Source organism: Camponotus floridanus, unplaced genomic scaffold (assembly GCF_003227725.1).
Source record: "Camponotus floridanus strain SB8 unplaced genomic scaffold, Cflo_v7.5 scaffold17, whole genome shotgun sequence".
NCBI classification, from domain to species: domain Eukaryota; kingdom Metazoa; phylum Arthropoda; class Insecta; order Hymenoptera; family Formicidae; genus Camponotus; species Camponotus floridanus.
Genome location: NW_020229292.1, coordinates 2,437,983 through 2,460,430, shown reverse-complemented (window position 1 = coordinate 2,460,430; position 22,448 = coordinate 2,437,983). Strand labels below are relative to the sequence as shown.

The window sequence follows — 22,448 nt, the reverse complement described above, 5'->3', positions numbered from 1 at the left end:
GTGTTCCAGAAATTTAGAATTTGTGATGATAAGTATGATCGATATTTCATTTAAATTATTATTTTTTGCTTCATTTTTACTTTAAAGTGTTTTAGTATCGTCTTATTTTTTATATATTGATTTTATCAAGTGACATGACATAATTATAATCAGATTCTATGATATGATATTTTGTCCAATTATAAATGATTGCTTTTATTTCACATCACATGAAACGTGTGTGTTTGCAATCTAATTGTAAGTATAATACATATAAGTCTGAGAGAGAATTTTTTGATGAACGTGAACTTCTTAAGATTATGACATGATTATATTTAAAATCTAATAAACATCGTCTCTATAATATTTGTATGTATATGCGCTATAATGCCTTTATTGATAATTTAACTCTGATCTTAATTCTGATTAATTAATTCTGATATCTGATGATTTTGATGAGTTCTAAACTCAGCTTGAACGAATTAGGTCAGAATCTAATCTGGACCATCCATTTAGCTCAATTTAACTTAAATTGAAAAAGTTATAATTTTTGAAGAAAAGGTATTATTAGAAGAAGAGAAAAGCATTTATACGTAAACGTTACATCCTACTTTTTGACAGTTTATCTTTCAACGAAAATCTCGTTCCCATAAGTTTCTAACATTTCCGATAAATATGAGAAAGTAAATTGTCAAATATATTTGCAAAATATTTTATATATTAGTACAATATTATTTATAAAAATATAATAATAAAAAGTTAAAAAAATAGTAACAAAATTTGTTTCAGAGATTTTTCGATAGAAATAGTTTTCGTACTACAAGTTAAAATAATATTCTGCGATATTTCTGTTATATACGTACAAGTTTTTTATTTTCCGTTATATAAACGTTCGAGTTTTATTTTAAATTGTAAACTAAAATTTTACTTCTTTTTATTGCATCATCAAATGCTACATTTATTGCACATCCAATTTTTTTTAGATTTACAAATTTTACATAATCATTTCGCAACATTCTCCATCGCGTTATGTAACATCAAAAGTGTGACAAATAGATTAACTCGTGTATAAAAGTAGATGTACTGTAGCTGTTGTTTCTGACTATAAAAAAAAGAGTTTTGAATGGCGAATTCCGATACTGTGGTAATCTATTACGAAACATTAAATACGGGAGAATGCTAAATGTGTGTACAGAAAAGGATACGTGTCACAATGGAGAGAAAAGATAAGTTGCATGTCAGTACGACCTAGTTTCCATTTGCGTTTTCCGAACTCTCTTTATCGTTGAATATCGGAAAACGCCGAGAGCATGTACAACCTTTTCTTTACAAAATGCGACCCTACACTATATCATATTCGACAAACCAGTGTATGTGTGTATATTTCGTATTAAAAAAAATTACAATAGCGTGAAAAATTTTTTAAAGTATTAATATAACACGTACTATTTTATAATTAAAAATTAAAGTATTTATTGTAATTAAATTAAAGTTATTGTAATTAAATTAAAAAATAATGTAAAAAAATATAAATGTTTAAATTTTTTGGAAAATAAAATATATAATAATAGACTATGCTTACTGCATTTTAAACATAGTACTACTGCTAAATTACTGTATTTTAAATATAGTACTTTAATTATTATTATCACCATTGTTTTATCATTTTATTGCTATAATTATATTTTGTAAAAATGCATAACACAAAAATTCTTCTTTTCATGAACATGAAATAATTGATTTTTTTATTTTTAGCGATGCACTATATTAAAATGTAGAATGTAGATAAGAATAGAACTCATAAATATCTAGTAATTACATAATGATACAATTAATATCTTCCCTTTTTTTGCTCATAAATGATAACAGCATTGAATATAAACAAAATCACTTAATAGTATATTAAAGCATGACAATAATAATATCCACAAAAATTTAAATTATTAAAAATTTAAATTATTAAAAATTTAAATTATTAAAAATTTAAATTATTAAAATCGTTATATTCAATAAATACTCTTACATAACAAATTATTCTTAAATTGCAAAATCATAAAATCGGAAATTGTTATATATTAATTATTATTATTATTATGTATTTATAACATGTTTATTTTCATAATTATTTTACATGCCTGTGATAATTTTTATTATTGTTGTCATTATAAACTTTCCTTTCACTATTTTTCTTCCGTAAAGTTGGCGTATCGTTTCGTAGAAATCCATAAATGATCAAAAGTTCAGGCTTTGTTTTCAATAGTTTTATAATTCTTGATAGTTTAAGCACGTGATTCTGTTACATCAAAAAAAATGCCTCAAGATAAACGCCAACGCCAAGTTTAAACATACATAGCGCTTTACTTTGCCCTGCGATCTTTTTCTCTTCATTTTTCGTCAGATTTTATAATTTTTACGCGCGCGAAAACTATTTTAAGATAGAATTTCCGAAACTAGAATCAACGTCTTCGATTCTGGTACATGTCTTTGCTTGCGATTATTTTCAATCAAAGTTGTTTGCTTTGAAGAATGGAATTTTTTCGAAAAAACTCACATAAAATTATAAATCTTTCAGAATCTGACGAAAAACGAGAAAGAAGAATCGCAGGGCAAAGTGAAATGTTGTTTAAACTTAGTATTTCCGTTTATTATCCCAGAGACAGTTTCTTTGGTGTAACATCCGGAACTATTTATTCCAGCCATCTTCCAGCTTCGCTTACGTTATGTTAGCATATAGATTTTTTTATAGAAAATCTGAGTTATAATTATATTTTCAATTAAATAAATATTATCCTAGATTTCACATAAGATCATATCCTGGTATTTTTATGTGCTTTTATTCATTAAGTTATCTAATTATTAGCGCAGTTCACTACAATATTTGTGGAAAAAGGCGACGACACTTTTTCAATATGTATGTCGCCCTCTCGATTAAGGAAAGCTTCCGCCGGATTAAATGGTGAATCACGAATTGACGTGCGTGCGTTTGCAACCCGGTGAATGAGTAAGAGCGAATCTCGCCAGCATCTTACGTAATTCGTCTCGGTCGTCGCAACTTAAAGTGTGGGCGTAACAACACGCGCGGAATCTGGCTTTAGATACGATCTGTTTGTGCGTTCGTTTACGGATTTCCTATTCAACGAATGTCGAATTTCCGTTATCGTGTCAGACGTCATCATTTGATTAACCGATTAGGTTGTCTCGCTCAATGATTCATTTGACGTAATTCACTTGACGTAAATTCACGAAATTATAAAGAAATTGTTAACAGTATTCATGTGAAAGAAATTATTCTTTGAATTGTGATTTATATTTTACATGTGTAAGTGTCACACATTTGTAGTAATTTCTATACATTTAATTCTCATGAAATTTAATTCTTATGAAAATTAGATTTAATCGTTCGCATTTTATTTTGTATTGTTCTTAGATCGTGTCGTAACAATAATGATTATGAGCTATTCTTACTTTCGAGTTTTTGAGAGTAAAGATGCAATTTGCTACGCGATCATAACACTGTTTTTCGAATAATTGAATTGAATAATTCATTTCAAGTTAGAAATGCACCGAAGTTTTAATGAATAATAATTCAAAACGAGCTATTTACATTTGCAATTATTCTAAGCTAATTCTTTAGATTTATAAGTTCTACGTTTGTATATTTAATACTCATATTATTTTATATCATAATAAATATATTCTTTGTAAATAATATTTTTATATAATATGTAAATTATGTGAAAAGAAAAAAAAAAAATATATATATATATATGTTTCTCTTTTAATTTGAAAAATATCAGAAAAAATTTCTTAAATAAATATTTATCCCTTATAAATCTTAATTTTTTCTTAATTTAATCTTTTAACAGCAAAAGATTAAAATTAAAATTTTGTTCATACTGTACGTATTGAAAGGTTTCAAGTTTTTGCATACGATTTACTTTAAATTTTGCAACTTTTTGTCAATATGTATGTCATTGCAGTCCAGTGATAAATATGATTAATCGATTGGTAAAAACGAAATTTTTTACACGAAGTATGCAATTCTGAAGTACATATAACTTTGTCATACATAATAATGACTTTTTAAAATAACTGAGACCTTGTATCACGAAGCTAAAACAACATTATCGATTAGAGATGCCTGTAATGCGACCGCAAACAGTAAAATACTAGAGTTTTTAATATTTTAGGACTTGTTAAAATACTGATAAATGAAGAAATTATTAAAAAAATGTTAACAGTATTCATGTATTATAATTATTTTTCTAACTGCAATTTTATGTTCTATATGTATAATTGTCACATGATTTTTGTAAGATTTGTAGTAATTTCTACATTTAATTCTTATTATATTTTTAGGTAACCTATTAGACAAATTTTATTTATTTTATATATTTTTAAATAATCTATTAAATAAATTTTATTTATTTTCATATAAAAATTCTTTATATAAACTACTAATTTAAAATTAAAAATTTTAAATTAACGATATTTAATTTTCTCCAAAGAATATTTGCAATTCTTGTCAATAGATTTGATGTAAATATTTCTTATATTTGCATTGATATTCATATGATAAGTACAATTGAAACAATAATAATAATTACGAACGTAACGCGATTTTAACTGATGTTTGTCCGACACGGCAACATAGTGCAAACATGCTTTCAGTCAATACATCGTATAGACCAATAACATGCCTCTCACAAAATGAGCCGTAATCGGACTCAATTAGAAAATACGTAAGAGTTCAAGCGGCTAAATCAATTTAAGCACCCTGCATTGATAGAGGCAACCTCACGAGACCTTCTACGTGGTCGTCGATTATCGCCTACGGAACTCCAAACTCTTCGTTGTCATAAAGATCGGAATGATAATATCTATTTATACGTGTCTGAGATAGATCCGCTCTAAACACATTGTGTGGTCATTCAATACGTGGGCGGCAAGATTCTCATGATGTACACATATTGTGTTATGCACTATTATTTTAAACAAGGATTAAAAAGTCATATTCTTACTAAAAGCTTACATTAAAATTATTTAAAATAGTTTAGTTAATTATTAAAATTATTACATATCGACAAATTCATGTAAATTCTATCGCTAGATCGGAGTTTATGAAATTTATAGCGAGATGACAATAGCATAGTATTTTAAGCTCTCGACTAAGTCTAGAATTTCAAAAGTGTCTTGTATTTCAAATCAGAATATTTATAATAATAAATGTGCATATATATATAAATAATTGAAAGGTATTTTTACAAATACGATTATAAATTAATATCTTAAATTTGACTAAAAAAATCTTCCTTTTCAATGTTTTCTAAAGTATCTGATTTTAACAAATATTTAATAGTTTAGTGACCCTATGGCTATATTTGGCATTAATATAAGAGAAAAACGAGTGTGATCTATAACGCATATTTCAGCCGGCGTAGCTTAACAAATATTGAGAAAAGCTCTCTTAAGTTTAAACATAAAAAAAGGAAGATAAAAGGCGGTAGAGAGCATAAAATTAATCGTATAATAATCGTATAAATTAGTTTAATAAGATAATATAGACCGATAAAGAAAAGCAAATCAAGTACAATTTGAGTAATTACAAATAAAAATAATATAAATAAATATAATAGCGAACGTTTCTGGCTCTATCTGATTTTATGTCTAAATTTAATATGTACGAAAACACCTATATTTTTATTTTTGACTATTTCTATGATTCATAATTTGCCAGTTATCTCGTTGTGCAACATTTTTAGTAAAAAATGCAATAATATTAAAGATTTTTTAGAGACCTTTTGAGTGCATATTTTTAGAATTAAAATTATAATGTGTAGTACAATTTGATTAATACACGATGCGACTGCATCTTGTTTATACCACCCTCGAAGGCAAGGAAAGCGATACGTAAACTGTTCCCTCCATCGCGTCACGTCGTCGCCTTGACACAAATCAGCTACGTCTGCGACAGATTAATTTCGCTGCGCGGTAATTGCACAACCAAAACGCATTCATGGATTTATACAACTTCATTCGGACGTGACAATGTTATTATATATTGACCGCTTATAATTGGGGAGCAATAAAAGTGAAAGAGCGCACGATTTTCAACAAAAAATTGATAATCGCATATAAAAATGTCTCAACAAATATTTACAAATCAATATCATGAGAGAAATGCAACGTAAACATGCGTGAGATTGAAAAATTTGTTGAAAAGTATAAACAATATTGTCCTTTAAGCATAATAAATCTGTCATAAATGATATTTTAAAGATTCGACGATGAAAAATAAACGATATTATGAAGTGATTTCAAGATACAGCTAAATAGAAATTCAGGAAAAATAATTTTAAGATTTAATTAATTTTTAGTTTGATGAATAAAAAATACATTGAACAAAAGAGAATAATTTAAAATATTATATTTAATAAATTTGATTAATACACGATGCGACTGTATTAATAAATTTGATTATCTTAGACATGTAATAAAATATATATATAATATATTTGCAAATAATTGAACAAACCTTAGAAGATTTAAAAAACGCGAAGCATATGCAATCGAGTTCAATAATGTAACGATTACAATGTAAAGTTATTTTAGAATCCGCAAGAGAAACCTACTAACCTACATTTGATCATTCTATATATGTACGTATGGAGAAGTAAAATGTTTCAAGACAATATTAATAAAATTCTTATTACAACATTTTATTGATGTTTTATATTAAATGAGTAAATTCTCCTTTTTCGCTAATGTTTTTCGCTAAACTACAATTAATATTATTCAAAGTCAAAATTCTCACATAGGAAATAAAGATTGGCGATTCTCCCTGACTATAAGTTGAAGTGTAATGGTGTCACACGAATAAAAGTCAACTTTCAATTGATAGATGGGCGCGAATCGGAAAGGAATTGAGGACGCAACCCACTTTTATCTGCGGAATCTGCACGAACATCGTAAACCATCGATCTCTTTTCCTTAATTATCCTCTCCATATATGTACACATACAGTAATATTCTACTAATTTAAAAGTAACCTTCCATTCCTTTTATCGCAATTAATTATTTATATACCAATGTTTTGCCTGAAAGTTTCACATTAACTTTCCCTTGCGTAATATATTATATATTGTTTTATATTAACAATTCGTACAAGATTAAGATATTTCTTTGTATAATATATTATGTGTGACAGTTTAATTTTTTATATCAATATTTTGATAAAACTGAAATATTTATTAAAAGATAATATTTTACACGAAAATGTTTACGTGTTTAATTCTTTCATGTGCATTTTTTTAAAACGAAATTATAAATTAATTAATAATTTATGTAGAGTATTAAAATAAAAATAAGTACATTTAATAAATATTAATACATTAAATAAATAGCATTTTCAAACACATAAACTCGCTAAATTTTGTTCGATTTAATACTTGAAGAACTGATTTCAATACATAATTTCGATACATAAAATTTAATTTTCAACTCTCAAAACATATGGCACGTATAAAAGGTATTCAAGTTAAAATATTGTAAAAATTTTCATGATATTATTCTTTGATAAGATTAGCTTGTAATATATGTACATCGATAATAGACAGTCTTTAAAATATTTTGTACAATATCATCATAGCTAAAAATTAAAAGTTTTACAACAAAATAAAGAATAAACTGCACATATATAATATTTATTATTATTTGCTAAATAATTAAAAAAAAAAAAAAAAAAAAAAAATATATATATATATATATATATATATATATATATATATATATAATCAAATTAAACGCGTAACGGAAACTTTAGCAAATTTTTATTACCTTTTTTAATGCCTGAAAATAATTTAGAAATAAAATAAATTTTCATATACATATAATAACAATTGAAACAAAATAAGTTTAATTAAACTAACACAAGATCTGCGTAATAAGATATCATCTTTCTGTTGTGATGCATCTTTCACGCTCTTACGCAATACGCACATTGTTAATTTTAATGATGCAAACACATTAGTAACAGTTGCGACTTGCTCTCTCTAAGCCTCAAGTTAACAAATGTTTGAAATTAGTATGTTAAATTCAAGAGAGACTTAAATCTATTTGCGAATCGAGTTGAAAGCCGAAAGATGGGACACGCGTCGTACTATTTCAGTCTGAAAATAAAAGATCGCGGAAGCACAATCACAACTCATTTAATGGACCGTAAAGTCATCTCCTATGTGAATTATCTCTTTGAAATTCATCACTCGATAAATTTGTCCAAATATTATAGTGTCTATACATACATATATTTTAATTTTATTTCATTATTATCTTAAAATTTAATTTCTCTTCAAAAAATGAATAAAAGAGATCTTAAACTGAATTTAAAAAATCTTGATATAAAGAAATCTTAATCCTGGATTCAAAAATTCTTGATATAAAGGCGAATATACGGAATATTCTGGCGCTCTAACATTTTGTTATAATCCACCACAATGAAAGATTGCAAAATAAAGCGGACAAAAGAGTAGCAAAGAGCACCGGCTCGTTCGAAAATAAGTCTCCTCTCGAGATCTCCGCTCACGAGATCAAGGATTGGCGCGACCCTGACCCGAAAATCGTTCTCCTCGTTTCTTTTGCAAATTGTTCAAGTACTTGCGAGGGCGTCCCTGATGCGATAGGGTCTGCGTCCTCGCGCACAACTTCTCCTGGAGCGAGAGTCGCTCGAATTGACGACGCTACCGCGGATTTGGCAAAAGTCCATACACGTGCCGGAATCAAATAGGGGCTCTCGCGAGATACGCGTCCGCAAGTCTGTGTTTTCCGATACACGCGTCGCTCTTCTCATTTTCCTCGGAGGGAATACCTCGTTCTAACTCAGGCGGGATTCCTGGGAAGTCTTATTTGATTTATACCTCTATATAAGTTGTCTTCTACCTCTCTTCAAGTGTGCCTTAAAATATTTATGGGAAATTCCTTTGACGCATTTCAAGTTGATCTCACGTTGCATAAAAACTTTTAGACACTTATAAATTAAATTTCGGAGGAATATAAAAAATTTTTTCCTTGTTATGCATAAATTTCAATCAATTTTATTTTAATAAGAAGAAAAGTTATATTAAAACTCTTGTCAAAAAATCTAACAATTATTAAAAAGTTGCGATGAGTGACTTCCTTCAATAATCTTGCTATAAACTATTCTTAGAAATAATATAGTAATAATACATAATTTAAAAAATTTGTTCCACTCTCTTTCTAATATTTATATAAATATAAATAAAATTTAAAAATTGCGATTTTTCTATAAAAGAAATACGGGAATCTTGTTGAGTTCAAATATCAGAATAAGGAACGCGCATGCGCGGAATGCAAGGACTGAAAAAGGAACACACAGGAAACCGAAGGCGTCCGAAACTAATCGAGCGGCGCCGAAGATTTGAATAGCTTGAACCTCGAGTTGCATTGTTTGAATCGCGAATTTTATCAAAAATTAAGATTATAAAAAATAGAAAACTATCAGTACATTTTGCTTACATTAGTTAGATGTATAATATATTCGTGCATTGGAAAAACGAGTGTATTTTTGCGCAAGACGACGATGGAGAAGATGATTAACGGTGCAAGATCGATTTGAAGAATTCACGCGAAATATTGAATGATGCATGTACAGGTTATAGCTTCATGGGTAGGTGTGAAATTTCCTATTTTCATACATTATCCTGCTTAAACGTATAAATTAATTCAGATTAGTTTTGGATTAATATTTTAAATGTCCCATGGACTTCGATTATTTTGTGGATTTTTTGCAAAAGTAATTTTAATCTAAGAATTTTCCTTAACCTAATTAGGAATTATTTGTATTTAATTGCATAGCAAATAATTGCAATTTTTAACTATGGACGTACTAGTCACCTCATGCAAATAATTCTTTAACTCTATAAATATTTAATTGTATAAATAAAATCGTATATATTATTATCACTGTCTATTATTCTAAATAAATTAAAATGTATTTTTCCTTCTTTTGAAATTGATTTTATGAGTGGATTTATAAATTTACTCTTATTGTACATTGAAAATTAAAATAATGTATATATATATATATATATATATATATATATATATATACGCATTCAAATATATGTATATATATTATATACATATATTATATACGTATATATGTATATATATACGCATACGCATTCAAATATATGTATATATATATATATATATATATATATATACATATATTTGAATGCGTTAGTAAGCTTTTAACCACGTGTTTTGGAACATCACTCTATTGTTCACGTTATTTATAGCGTTAAAATTCAACTGTGCTTGACAGAGTTTTGTCGGGCATCGTTTTATTCGCCTATTGCAACGTTGATCAAAATGAAAAATGATGAAAAGCTATTTGTGATTCACCAACGGTAAATTAAATTGCGATAAAATGGGTCACCAACTGATTATAACAAGTTTAATTTTTACAAATTTATACAATTTTAATGCTCCAACAAATATATAAGTGAAATATGTACACACATATGAATAATTTAATTTAAAAAAGTTACATAATGGAACAATTATTAAAATTAAATAAAACATGTGCATTGATGTTTTTCATTAATTATTATGCAACTATTATTTGGATTTTATAAAAATTTATGAATAATATAAGACACTTATTGACGATGTAATTAGATGTATAATAGATTTTATTTAAAAGGAATATACGCGAATACGAAGGAAAGGATAATTAAAAAGTGTTTGTACAAAGAAATATAAAAAATTTAGAATTATTAAATTCTTATCGATGTATTTTAATGCATTTGGCTTTAATTTACTTTTGGGAAAATATAATTTTAAAATGCCATTTTTTCTACTCTATTGAAAAAAATCATACAATAAAAACGAGTTAAAAGTGTTTCCTTTAAAATAGCCTCTTACGCATTTTGCTTTATCTTCAATCACCACACGCGACTTAATATCATGTTTCATCTTGCATAAGCGTTTCATATTGAGAGACTTTTGATATCGCACGATATCGACAAACAGTTGCGATGAGTAATAAATAGTTTGAACAATGAATACACCACACTGATAACGCGAGATAATTTTTAATATTCCTTATATTGTTTTATGTGTTATATAAAACTTTATCGTTAACCTTCGTTTTTAAATGGTAACAAGAACTAGAATGTTTATAAAGATTTATTTCTCATAAATATAGCGTATTTCTCTCTTTATATAAAGATTTATATGATAACATATTTGCTTTCTCTCTCTCTCTGTTAATAAAATAATTAATTTGATCTAATAAAGTTGTATTAAAAAAATTGAGAAAATCGGATAAATGTATTCATTTTGAAAACATTTGCTGCATATTTCCAATGGCGACTAAATTTCGAAAGACTACATTCAAGAAAAGAACAAATCTTTATATATTATCATCTATTTAATTAATAAAATTCAATCAAATTATCTATAGAATTTCCCTTCGAGGTTTTCGCGAAATTACAAAACTATCAAAGATACAATTTGACAATCAAGTAATTTAATTTTTCTATCGTACCAAAACACCGATATCGTATATGTACGCAGCTGCGTCTATTAGATCTACTGGCGTAATTTCACGACGCTTATCGGCGGCGATAAGCGGTATAGAAAAGCGAGACGAGAGGAGCAACGTCGGCGATCATTATATAAGCGAGTCCGATATATGGGGCTCGCGTGCATAGTTAAAGAGCGTAAAAGCGCTTCTCGCAGCCTGTCACCGCTTTTATTTCGTCGAGCACGTTGCACCGGCGCGACGCGACGCGACGCACGCTAAATTTGTACTATATAAGCGCAGCTACGCGTCGCATTTAATTATAGCCGCCTTTAGAGAAGCGAAACTCCGCGATTCACAAATACGCCTAGAGACGAGGATCTACCTCTGCGAAATGCACTCGTGGGTGGCATTCTCCGCACAGTTATTCCTAACTCATGACAATAGCGAAACACGAAAGAGGAAAAGGAGAATGATAGACAGGGCAAGGAAATTAGAGGAAAACCAGCGGCGAAGAGATATGTGTAACGGAATAAAAAATTGTAAAAAGAAAATGATCGATGTGAAAGTTTCCAAAAATTTCAAATTCGAGAAAAATTATTAGTTCTTTTTATTCATAAAAATTTTATTAAAAAAGAAATTTAAGCAATTTTAATTTATTTTATATTTCATAAATTAAAGATCGATCGTTTTAATAAAGATTTTTGTTTCTTATTTATGAATCTGCATTTTTATTATTATAAAGGAATTGCATTAAAACGTTTTATTTTATTTTATATTCAATTTTTTGCAATTTAAAAAATAAATAATCATATATATTATTTAATCAACATATATTAATTATACGTGAATGTGATTTACCAAAAATAGTGAATTAGTCAGAATTGAGTGTCTCTGGTATTTTCGTCTGTTGACGAAGAAGTTTTCAACAGAAACATTAATGCATGTAATACAGAGTGTCTTGGAAAAAAGAAATACATGAAATTTTTTTATTTAAATAATAAATAAAATTATAGTATTTCTTTTGTACAACTTTAATTTTAATTATTATCTTTAATAATTATCTTCTATTATTTATTATATTTATTAATTTTTATTAAGCATCTTCAAACATCACTTTATTTTTCTTGATAAAATTCTAAATCAAATTCCTAATCAAAATTCAGTATAGTTAATATGAATATTTTATAATTTAGTAATTTAAAATAATTTAAATTTAATATTAATATTTAAATTTAAATTTAATATTTAAACATCATGCAAAGATATTCTTCAAGATAAGAGATCTTGCATAAAGGATGTGACTGCAATAAACTTCTTTAGTTATTATATAATTTGATGACGAAATAGAATACATTTTCTCTCGATATCCGCGCTAAAAAGTTTCGTTCTAAAAATACAGTGTACGGCGTTACTGAAAAGCATTATTAAAATTACCGTAATCAACTTGCAAGCCAGGTGAATGATGCAGGTGTAATCGAGAGCAGCATTGCTCTACCATATTCACAGAGACTCAATTTCACATACATATACATATATATTTTTTTTTCACATACATATATATATTTTTTTTCAAATTTTCAAGTTTTACTTTTGCGTAAAATTTCATTTCATTAGTAAACATCGCGATAACGTCATTTTACGTAATCTCTACGTTTTAACCAGACGATTTATTACGTAATTTAATATATTCGCGAGAATTTCGATTAAACGTGCTACGCACATATTTATTTACGCGACAACATACGCATAAACTATTGTATACATCATTTCCATTATACGTAACATTATTGAGAAAATATATTTATTGAGAAAATCTTACATTGACTCTTATTACACGATTATCGTTACACTTTCTGAACTGACAATTGTACTTTTTTTTTACTTTGCTTTAGTTTCATTTATTCAAAAAATGCCAGTATGTTTATATTCGTTTTTATATTCAATATTCATTTTTTTCTTTTATTTTCTACTTATTAATTTTACAATCTTATATATTTATGAATCATTTCATTTTTATTAAAAACATTCGATGATAAGAACTTTTATTAATCATGATTGGAATTTTATATTATGATAGTAATTCTCAATTTTATGTCAGCTAAAAAATTTCATTATCGACGATCACTTAAAATGAAGGAGCATTCAGCCTCAGGCGACGAGTTTAATCACGTACGTAAATGTCCCTTGCATACCTTCTTTATGAAAAGAACTTATTCGATGTTATGCGCGATGACAAAGATAACAAGGACGATCTTGACAAGGCCGATTAGTCACGAAGCGCTTACTTGTTATCACGTATACGCATCATTGTTCTTGGTAATTCTCTCGTTCAGCAGTCTTGCGAATCGTCGATAATTCTACAATTCGTTTCGAAAATTGTTATAAGTGAGATCGAAATGACGCAATCAATCGTTCCATCATACATATACATACAAGAATTAATTTAACTTAATATCGATAAAGATATATATAGTATATATACTACACTTTTTTTTTAATTTTATATTAATATATTTTTTTAATTAAAATTAAATTTTTATATTGATATTTCTATGTTCAATTTTTATATTGATATATTTTTTATTATATTTATATTATAAATTTTTAATGGTTACTGTCTCTCCTTCTCTCTCTCTCTCTTTCTCTCTCTCTCTCTCTCTCTCTCTCTCTCTCTTTCTCTCTTTAATTATAAATAAAATTATAAATAAAATTTTAATAGAAAATGATTTCTTTTGGATAGAATAAGTTTGATATTTTTCTGTAAATAAGTTAAGAATATTAATTTTAAAAATATGAAAGCTAAAGATATTAGAAGATGTATTAATATTTTATGATATATATTAATATTTTATTTTGAAAATAAAATGTTAAATATAAGCACTATATGTGTACTGCAACGTGCAATACTATTTGTAATCCGCAAATATTATAGTAGTATAGATTTTGAAATCCATACAGTCTAACATTTCAAGGAAGAATTTAATATTCCAAAACGGCTTTGCGCAAACTAAGCATTCAAAGACGTAGGGATTGATTCAGAACGCGTAAATATTTGTACGATATATCTCATGGTAGACGTAGCGTGTTTCCGGATGGGACGTCGTCGATTCAGACCGATCTCTCCAAGAGGCATTATGTAAGAACTGCTCGGACTGGCCGTGAACTTAACGGCGTCGTCGTCGTGGTCGTCGCAATCAAACGCGGTCGCCTCCCTTTCCATGCATTTTACACACATCCGGTATATTCAGGTATCTTTGAATTTTTTTATTATTTTATCGTATCTTAAGAATTTTTTAATTATTTAAATTTTTAATGCTTTTTATTGCAGAAAATAGTTATTACAATTTATACACTAATAATAATTCAGTAGAAAAAATGAAAAGGAAACAGAGAGAGAGAGAGAGAGAGAGAGAAAGAAAGAGAGAAAGAGAGAGAGAGAGAGAGAAAGAGAGAAAGAGAAAGAGAGAGAGAGAGAGAATATACGATGATAATAAAATAATTTATTATTTTAGAAATTTTTTTATGTTAGCTTCATCAATTTTTCTTTCTCTTTAATATATTTAATTTTTAAACATTAAATAAAATTTTTAAATAAATAACAAAAAATGATATATTTAAAACATTAGTTTTTTATGGAGTTAATTATAGATATACTTGTAAATAAATGTTGCTATTTTATTTTATAATTGATTTTTAATGCAATAAAATGTTGCAGTAAAATGCTTTATTAACACACGATTTCTACTCTTATTTTATCAATAACATAAATTTAAATTTCAGATTTATGTCATTATGTGTGTTTAATTATTTAAAATCCTAATTAAGAAATTAAGTCCTAGAAATTATTATATTTAAAATAAATCAATTTATTGTTTTTGTTTTGAGCTTTTAATTCTCAATGACAAAAAATAAAAATGATGCGTAGTAGGAATAAAGCAGGACAATCTTTAAATATCGATTAAAACTCAAACCATGGGTAAAACATCTTGCTCATCAGAGATATTAATAGAGCTGTTGAATGATTATCAAGTTTATATCTAATAGAGATGCATCATGCGCCAATCTATTAGTATAAGTATTTGCAATTATTCACTTGTATATCTTGCGCTAATTTTTTAATTTTTAACTATTTTAATCATATTTTACAGCATATGCTTAAATAAAAATATTGGAACAACTGAAAATTAATCATCATAATAAAATATTATTAATCATATATTATTATTGATATGATTATCAAGAGTTATTAAAGAACAGATTCTCATCGAATTACTTTTGGACTTAATAATAGATAAATATTATTTCGTGTTTAATAAATTCGGGACCACTATTCTTTTTAAAAAATTTAGCTATTTTAATAGTTTTTAATATAATGTATTAATTAAATAATTTAAAAAGACATTATAGACGCTATCAATAATATACTAGTAAATTATGTTTATGTATATCTGGAAAAATAAAACTATTTAGAATTTTGTGATAAAATGATAAAAATTTATTTGTTTATTTAATGCTTGAAATTCTGCACAAGAATAATTAAGAGTTAAAGAATTAAACGTATAAATAACGTATTAACAATTCTGCTAATTATGATATTGACGATTGCTTCTCAAGAAATAAATTATTTTCATGTTGCTTCCCAGATAAGATTTCAAGAAAAATATCATGTAATAAACACATCACATAAACAGTACTTAGAAATCAGCAATAATATTCTGGAAATTCCAGATTCTTAATGATGATACCTTACTAACAGAACAAGAAAGTGTATAGTTTAATTGTTTAACTATTTTTAGTTACAGTTTCCACATATATATAAATATATAAATATATATATATATATATATATATATATATATATGTGTATATACATATATAAATATATATATATATGTGTATATATATATATATATATATATATATATACATGCACACTTACATATATTGTATATGTATATAATCAAAACTCGAATTATAATAATTTTGAAATAACTTCTATCTCTGAAGAAAATAATTTATTTCATAATAATATTTTTAAGCTCTAATTTGTTTGGAAAAGTACGCATTCTAAATTTGAATTTAATTATTAATATTAATTAAATTGAAAGGAATTAGGCTCTATATGTATTAAACAACACGACAAGAAAACTAGTGATTAAGAGCCACAGCGGATGGTAATGCCTAAAAATTCTTTAATTGTACGCGAAAATTTAAACGAGAACGAGGCATATGCATATATTTTACTTGGTGCATTTACCAAAATATAGAGATAAAAATATTTTGAGACAAAATATTTTGAGAATTCTATAAACCCTCTTTACCCCCCTGAAGAGATGTAGACGAGAAAAATATCGGGACGAAGTCGCTGAATCGGGAATCGAACCCGAGTCTTTCGCTTGCCTAATTATTAATATTAATTTTTAAATATATATATATATATATATATATATATATATATATATTTTAATAAATGATAAAAGATATGAGAGAAGCGAACAATAATGTGTGATAGGGCGCTAATTATTTTTTGCATTATAGAATATAGATAGGAATATAGATTATCTTCTTTTTTTAGAAATACTTCTATTAAATAATTAAAAAGCGACACTCTTAATTTTTTTTATATAAAAATCCCTTAGCTCGAAAACAAAAAGAGAGCAATAAATATATAATTTTTATATTCGTTAAAAAAGATTCGATATCAGAAAATCTATGATTAAAATCTCAATGATGGATAACGTGCAGATGTTTACGAGCCGGTTACGCAAAGGTCAATAATCGCAGTCTGTTCAAGTATGATAAAAAATGAGCTGCAGAAAGCAATAAGAAAAAACAGTGAATATGCACATGAGTCTTACTATCGGAGAAAAAGAAAAGATAAATATTAATTCAAATTACTATGACCTTCTTCAATGTTTTCCGAAAAAAAACTAAAGAGGAAGCATCATATGTTTATAATATGTTTTTTTAATACTTTACAGCGTAAGACTGATGAAAGAATTGCATAGGATATGATATTGTTTTTTTAGAAAGAAATTATTTCACGAAAAATAATTCTAAATGATAGTTAATTTTGTAGATAATTATTATTTATATAATAAACAATGAGATATTGCGCTCTTTGAATAAATGTACATTTTGTTATAGACGAGCTTTCTCTTTTTATTTAAAGTCTTTTATTGTAATGTGTATCTTTTTATTTTATATATAATTAAGAGATATATACAGAATTAAAAATATATTTTCAATATCACAATCGATATTAACATAATACAATATTTTTTTAATAATTTATTGTTCAGATTATTAAATTTTTATTCATTTTATAAAATTCATTTGCTTTATTTTACAATTTTTTATGTTAATTCACAATAGCTTCACTTAAATTATGTATAGATTCCGATTATCTTTGATACATTATATATATTTTCGTGCACATATTCTATATTGTAGATAGATAGATATGAAATAGTATGTTTAATATTCTTTACAATTAACATTTTATTTATAATACATTTATTTAGCATTTAAATTTTTGAGAGCTATTTAATCATGAAATGAAAATTCATATATAAAATATAAAATCAGATAAGAATTAAATATTCTTGCTGTCTAAACATTACAATATTTTCATAATTTTTCCAGTATTAATATTTTTCTGATTCTCGAGCCTTAATTAATTGTCAACTAAAATGTTCGTTTGATTCATCTTTGCAACAGATTTGGCTCCATGCACGCTGTCCTGTATCTATCTACACATATCTCGATTAAATCCGCAAACGTGTAGCGCACTTTAAGCATCTAGTTCATTTGCATTAATTCAGATATATAAAGAGTATGATTTTATGTGCTTTATGTAAAGAAGGTGATTTTATTAGCGCAAAATATTCGCAATTTTGATTAAATCAAGGCAAATTATGAAACATAACATTATGAACGATAAACTAGTATACTTCTAGTCTCGCCTGAAACGTTATTCAGAGATTAGATGTTTCGTAATAATCTTTATATAACCACATGTTACTCTTTGCTCGCAAAGAAATCAAACAAAAAAATGATATCTTGATTTTTACAATTTTAGGAATCGATAAAATCGATTCCCTAATATCATTCTTTTACGAATAACTGGCACAATTTGATTTAACTGATATATTTTGTTTCAAACCGCGCACAAAACTATTAATGACGCATATATTAATAATATCATGACATTGATATCATATATCAGTGTGATATAAATAGAAAGAATCAAAATTTGATGATTAAACCTTTATGATTTATAAAATCGTTATGTAATGTTTTTTTGTAAATATGTTATTCAATCCAAATAAGTTATTCAATCATTTTATTGTAAATTATATTATTCAATCCTCACTATTTCTGTATTAATACCTTGTGTCTAGTTGTTTAATCTTTTACATTTTAATTTTGTTTTTATTTTTTTATATAAAAATATATTTTTATTTTTTAAATGTAAAAATCAAAAATATGAAAAAATGTTTTAAAAAAATCGCTTTTCATAGTGCTCTTTAAGTATTTCTACTGAATTTGCAACATGGAATATATTAAACATGACTTCACTCTTCTAAGAAAGAAAAATTCAATTCCTATTTAAGGATGTTTTGTACCTATTTTCAAAATATTAAGAATTTAATGAAAATTGTACAGAATGTCCTTACATATGTTAAGAACCTTCAGTACAATTTTTAAATCGATTCACTAAAACGTTTACAAATTATAAGGATTTTAATTTGCACTGAATTAACATATGTTCTTATAGGAAACGTATAACCACGTCGATTCAAGTGACAAAAACACATGGAAATAATATTCAGAATTTGTTTGAAATTTGCAAAAGTTTAGATACAGAGGAAATATTTGGTCAAATAATATTATACAAGTACTAACTAACTAGTTAAAAAGATATTAAATATAATTCAATGAAGTTAACTATGTATTTGTCACAAAATTCTCTGCCAAAAGTTAATCATTTCGATTAACAAAATTCGGAATATTTCAGTAAAAACGCAATAAATATTAAAAAATACATCTCTGCACTGTAGCTAAGATGAAATTATAATATTCCACACAATTTCTCGTACTCAAAATACACCAAAAGTAGATATTCGTCAATATTGATTTTCAGCTACTTTTTACTGGGATTTTACATACAAAACATCCTTTTAGGAGGTGCAAAAATAATTACCATTCCTGAATTAGAGATATAATAATAAATTGCAGTCTTTTAATTTTCTAATAAGAAAAGATGAATTTTATATGACATTATCACTGTTAAAAAATTTAAAATTCTGTCAAATTTCATTAGACAATTGAATTGTTACTAATAAATTATTAAATATTTTGTCCTCCTTTTAATCAAGAATTTTGAAGTACAATAAATCGCAATGCATATTTCTCTCAATAAAAAAAGGTAATAATACAGCTTAATCCGTTTTTCTTGATCGAAGATGCAAAATAATTACTGTAGCTAAGATCAAATTGTAATATTCCACACAATTTCTCATACTCAAAATACACCAAAAGTGAATATTCGTCAATATTGATTTTCAGCTATTTTTTGGGATTGCACATACAAAACATCCTTAATTAATCTATTAACAAAATTGCACGTCATATTAAATTTAAATTACTAATTTATAACTATACATATATGTTTACGTAGTCAGCAAGAATTACTTTGCCTTATCCTGCGCAATAGCCGAGAGCCTTAATCTCTTCGTGTCATTGATAAAGCGTAAAAATGGACGCGTTAAATCGCGACGAGAAAGTAGCGTTTATCATGGCACGAAGACGCGTTTGCTCAGAGGAAGATGATAAGACACGATTTACTCACCGAGATGAACCGCCAGGTTGTATCTCTCGAGCGCTTGACCCAAGTGACCTTTCCTCACGAGGATATCACCCTCGTGCCTAGCTCGGCTGGCCTCCACCTCTCGCGGCCACCATCTCTCCACGAGTCTCTGCACCAGCACATTCGTTTCACTCACAGTGGCAATCTTGATCCCGCACACGCGACAGTTCTTCGCCGGCTCCGCGCAATTCCTGCAGTACGTGTGACCGCAGCCGGTGGTCACCGGCTGGCAGAGAACACCCTCGCACGTGGGACACGCGAAGGACGCCTCCGGTCTTCGTCTCGAGATCGTCCCGGCGCCGACCATGTCCTCCAGGAGCGCGGTAGCCAGGTGCTTCAGTCTCTCGGCCGACATCGACGTTAAACACCTGGAGTAAATCCCGATGGACTCCCTGATGCGACCGCACTTGACCAGGGAATCGCCGTAGCCGAGCAACTCCTCGCAGCTCGATCCCTGCTGCTTAAGGCAACGCTCGTACAGCTCGGCCGCCAGATGGTAATTGCGGGAGGTGAACGCCTCCTTGGCGAGCTCCGTCATCGTGCCGTCCCGAGGAATCTCGCTCTCCTCGATAGCGAGAAACGGAGTAGTATTACAGTTTCCCCTATGAATCACTCATCGCGCTCCGGACTCATCCGCTCGGTACGAGTAAAAAAACGCTCGATGTCAATTTCGAGACCCCGAGGATGACACGCATTTTGCGGAGACGTCCCCCGATCACGAGTCACTCGATGGATCCCCGGGGAACGGGGATTCTCGTCGGATTCCCGCCGGGATGACGCACAGTTTGACAGTTGCTCGTCCACGCGTGCTGCTCCGCGTAACGCGTGTGCGACGTGCGTTCCACCCAGCACGCTGGCGCACCGAGGACTGACGCCTCGGCTGTCATCAGTCGACCACCACTGTCAGAGTCGGCCCCGCTCGGTCGGCCGTCAGCAGGGGGTGGTGGTGGTTGCCGATGGTGGTGGACGGAGTGCAGCCGCCGCCGAAGCACGAAGCCAGCGCCACTACTACGCGGGGGTGGGAGGGGAGGTCGCGAGGGAAATTATGGACCACGCTGAGCGTAGCTCGAGGAGCGCGTTGCCGCTTCACTCGTGTCGCGACGACGTGTGCGTAGGTGTTGTTGTCGCACTCCCATCGCTCTCGCCCGACGAGGCGTCGTCGCTTCCCAACCGGGGCTCGTTTCTCCGTCTAACGGGTGCTCCCTGACGACTGAGCTAATTGTTATTGTTATACGCAATGACGTAAAGCGCGAAATATCGTCTTATCTTTTGTAAGAAGCTTGGGAAACCTTTTATGTGATTTTTTTAATGATATTTTGATTTTTCCTTTATTGGTTTAAGAAAAATGTAAACTGTGTTTTCCTCTTTCCTCAATCTTTTCTATTATTGTTTAGACATTTTTTATTTGTAATTGATAATTTAATGGGAATATATCGCGTTAAATTATTGTTATATTTTGTTTTGTGATAACCTTTATATATTTATGATTGTCACAATCGTAGATTATTTCAATTTTATTCTATTTATTATGAAATGTATAATATTAGAAATTTTTATTGCATCGTTTTTTACTTTAATTTTTAATTTTACTAAGAGAAATTTATTTATTATTCATATAAAGTTCCATATTAACGCGAAAGAATAATTAATAATCTGGGACAATTTGCAATTATAATTTTTTTCAATTATTCCACCGATTGTCTTGAAACATACCTCTACAGCCTATTATATAATACGACTCAGATATGTTTTTTGATTTATCAAATGAAATTTTAACACATTTTATTGAATATATTTTTTACTTAATAATAAAAAAAGCACAATTTATTAAAACCTTTCTCAAATTTCTTTGAAAGTAAAATTTATATAAGCCTGGTGAGTCGAAACTCGCACTATTTTCTTATCACGAACGATAAGTATTGATATCACCTTGAAATTTAATGCTTCAGTCAATGATTCATCGATTATGCTAGTAACGCATTAAATTAATTCGATTTCCTATTAACACTTTTTCACAGAGATACACACACATACACATTTGCTTCCGTC

General features: G+C 28.3%; 1 protein-coding gene across 1 annotated transcript in view; it reads right to left on the bottom strand.

The window, feature by feature from the left end:
- The window catches only part of LOC105257844 (LON peptidase N-terminal domain and RING finger protein 3), a 49,441-nt gene extending 27,713 nt beyond the window's left edge, over positions 1–21,728 (bottom strand). Inside the window, exon 1 of the mRNA XM_011268738.3 lies at positions 20,382–21,728. Coding sequence (XP_011267040.1) covers positions 20,382–20,937 — 556 coding nt within the window. The 5' untranslated portion in view covers positions 20,938–21,728. The remainder of the gene's footprint in view (positions 1–20,381) is intronic.
- Between the last annotated feature and the right edge of the window lie 720 nt (positions 21,729–22,448).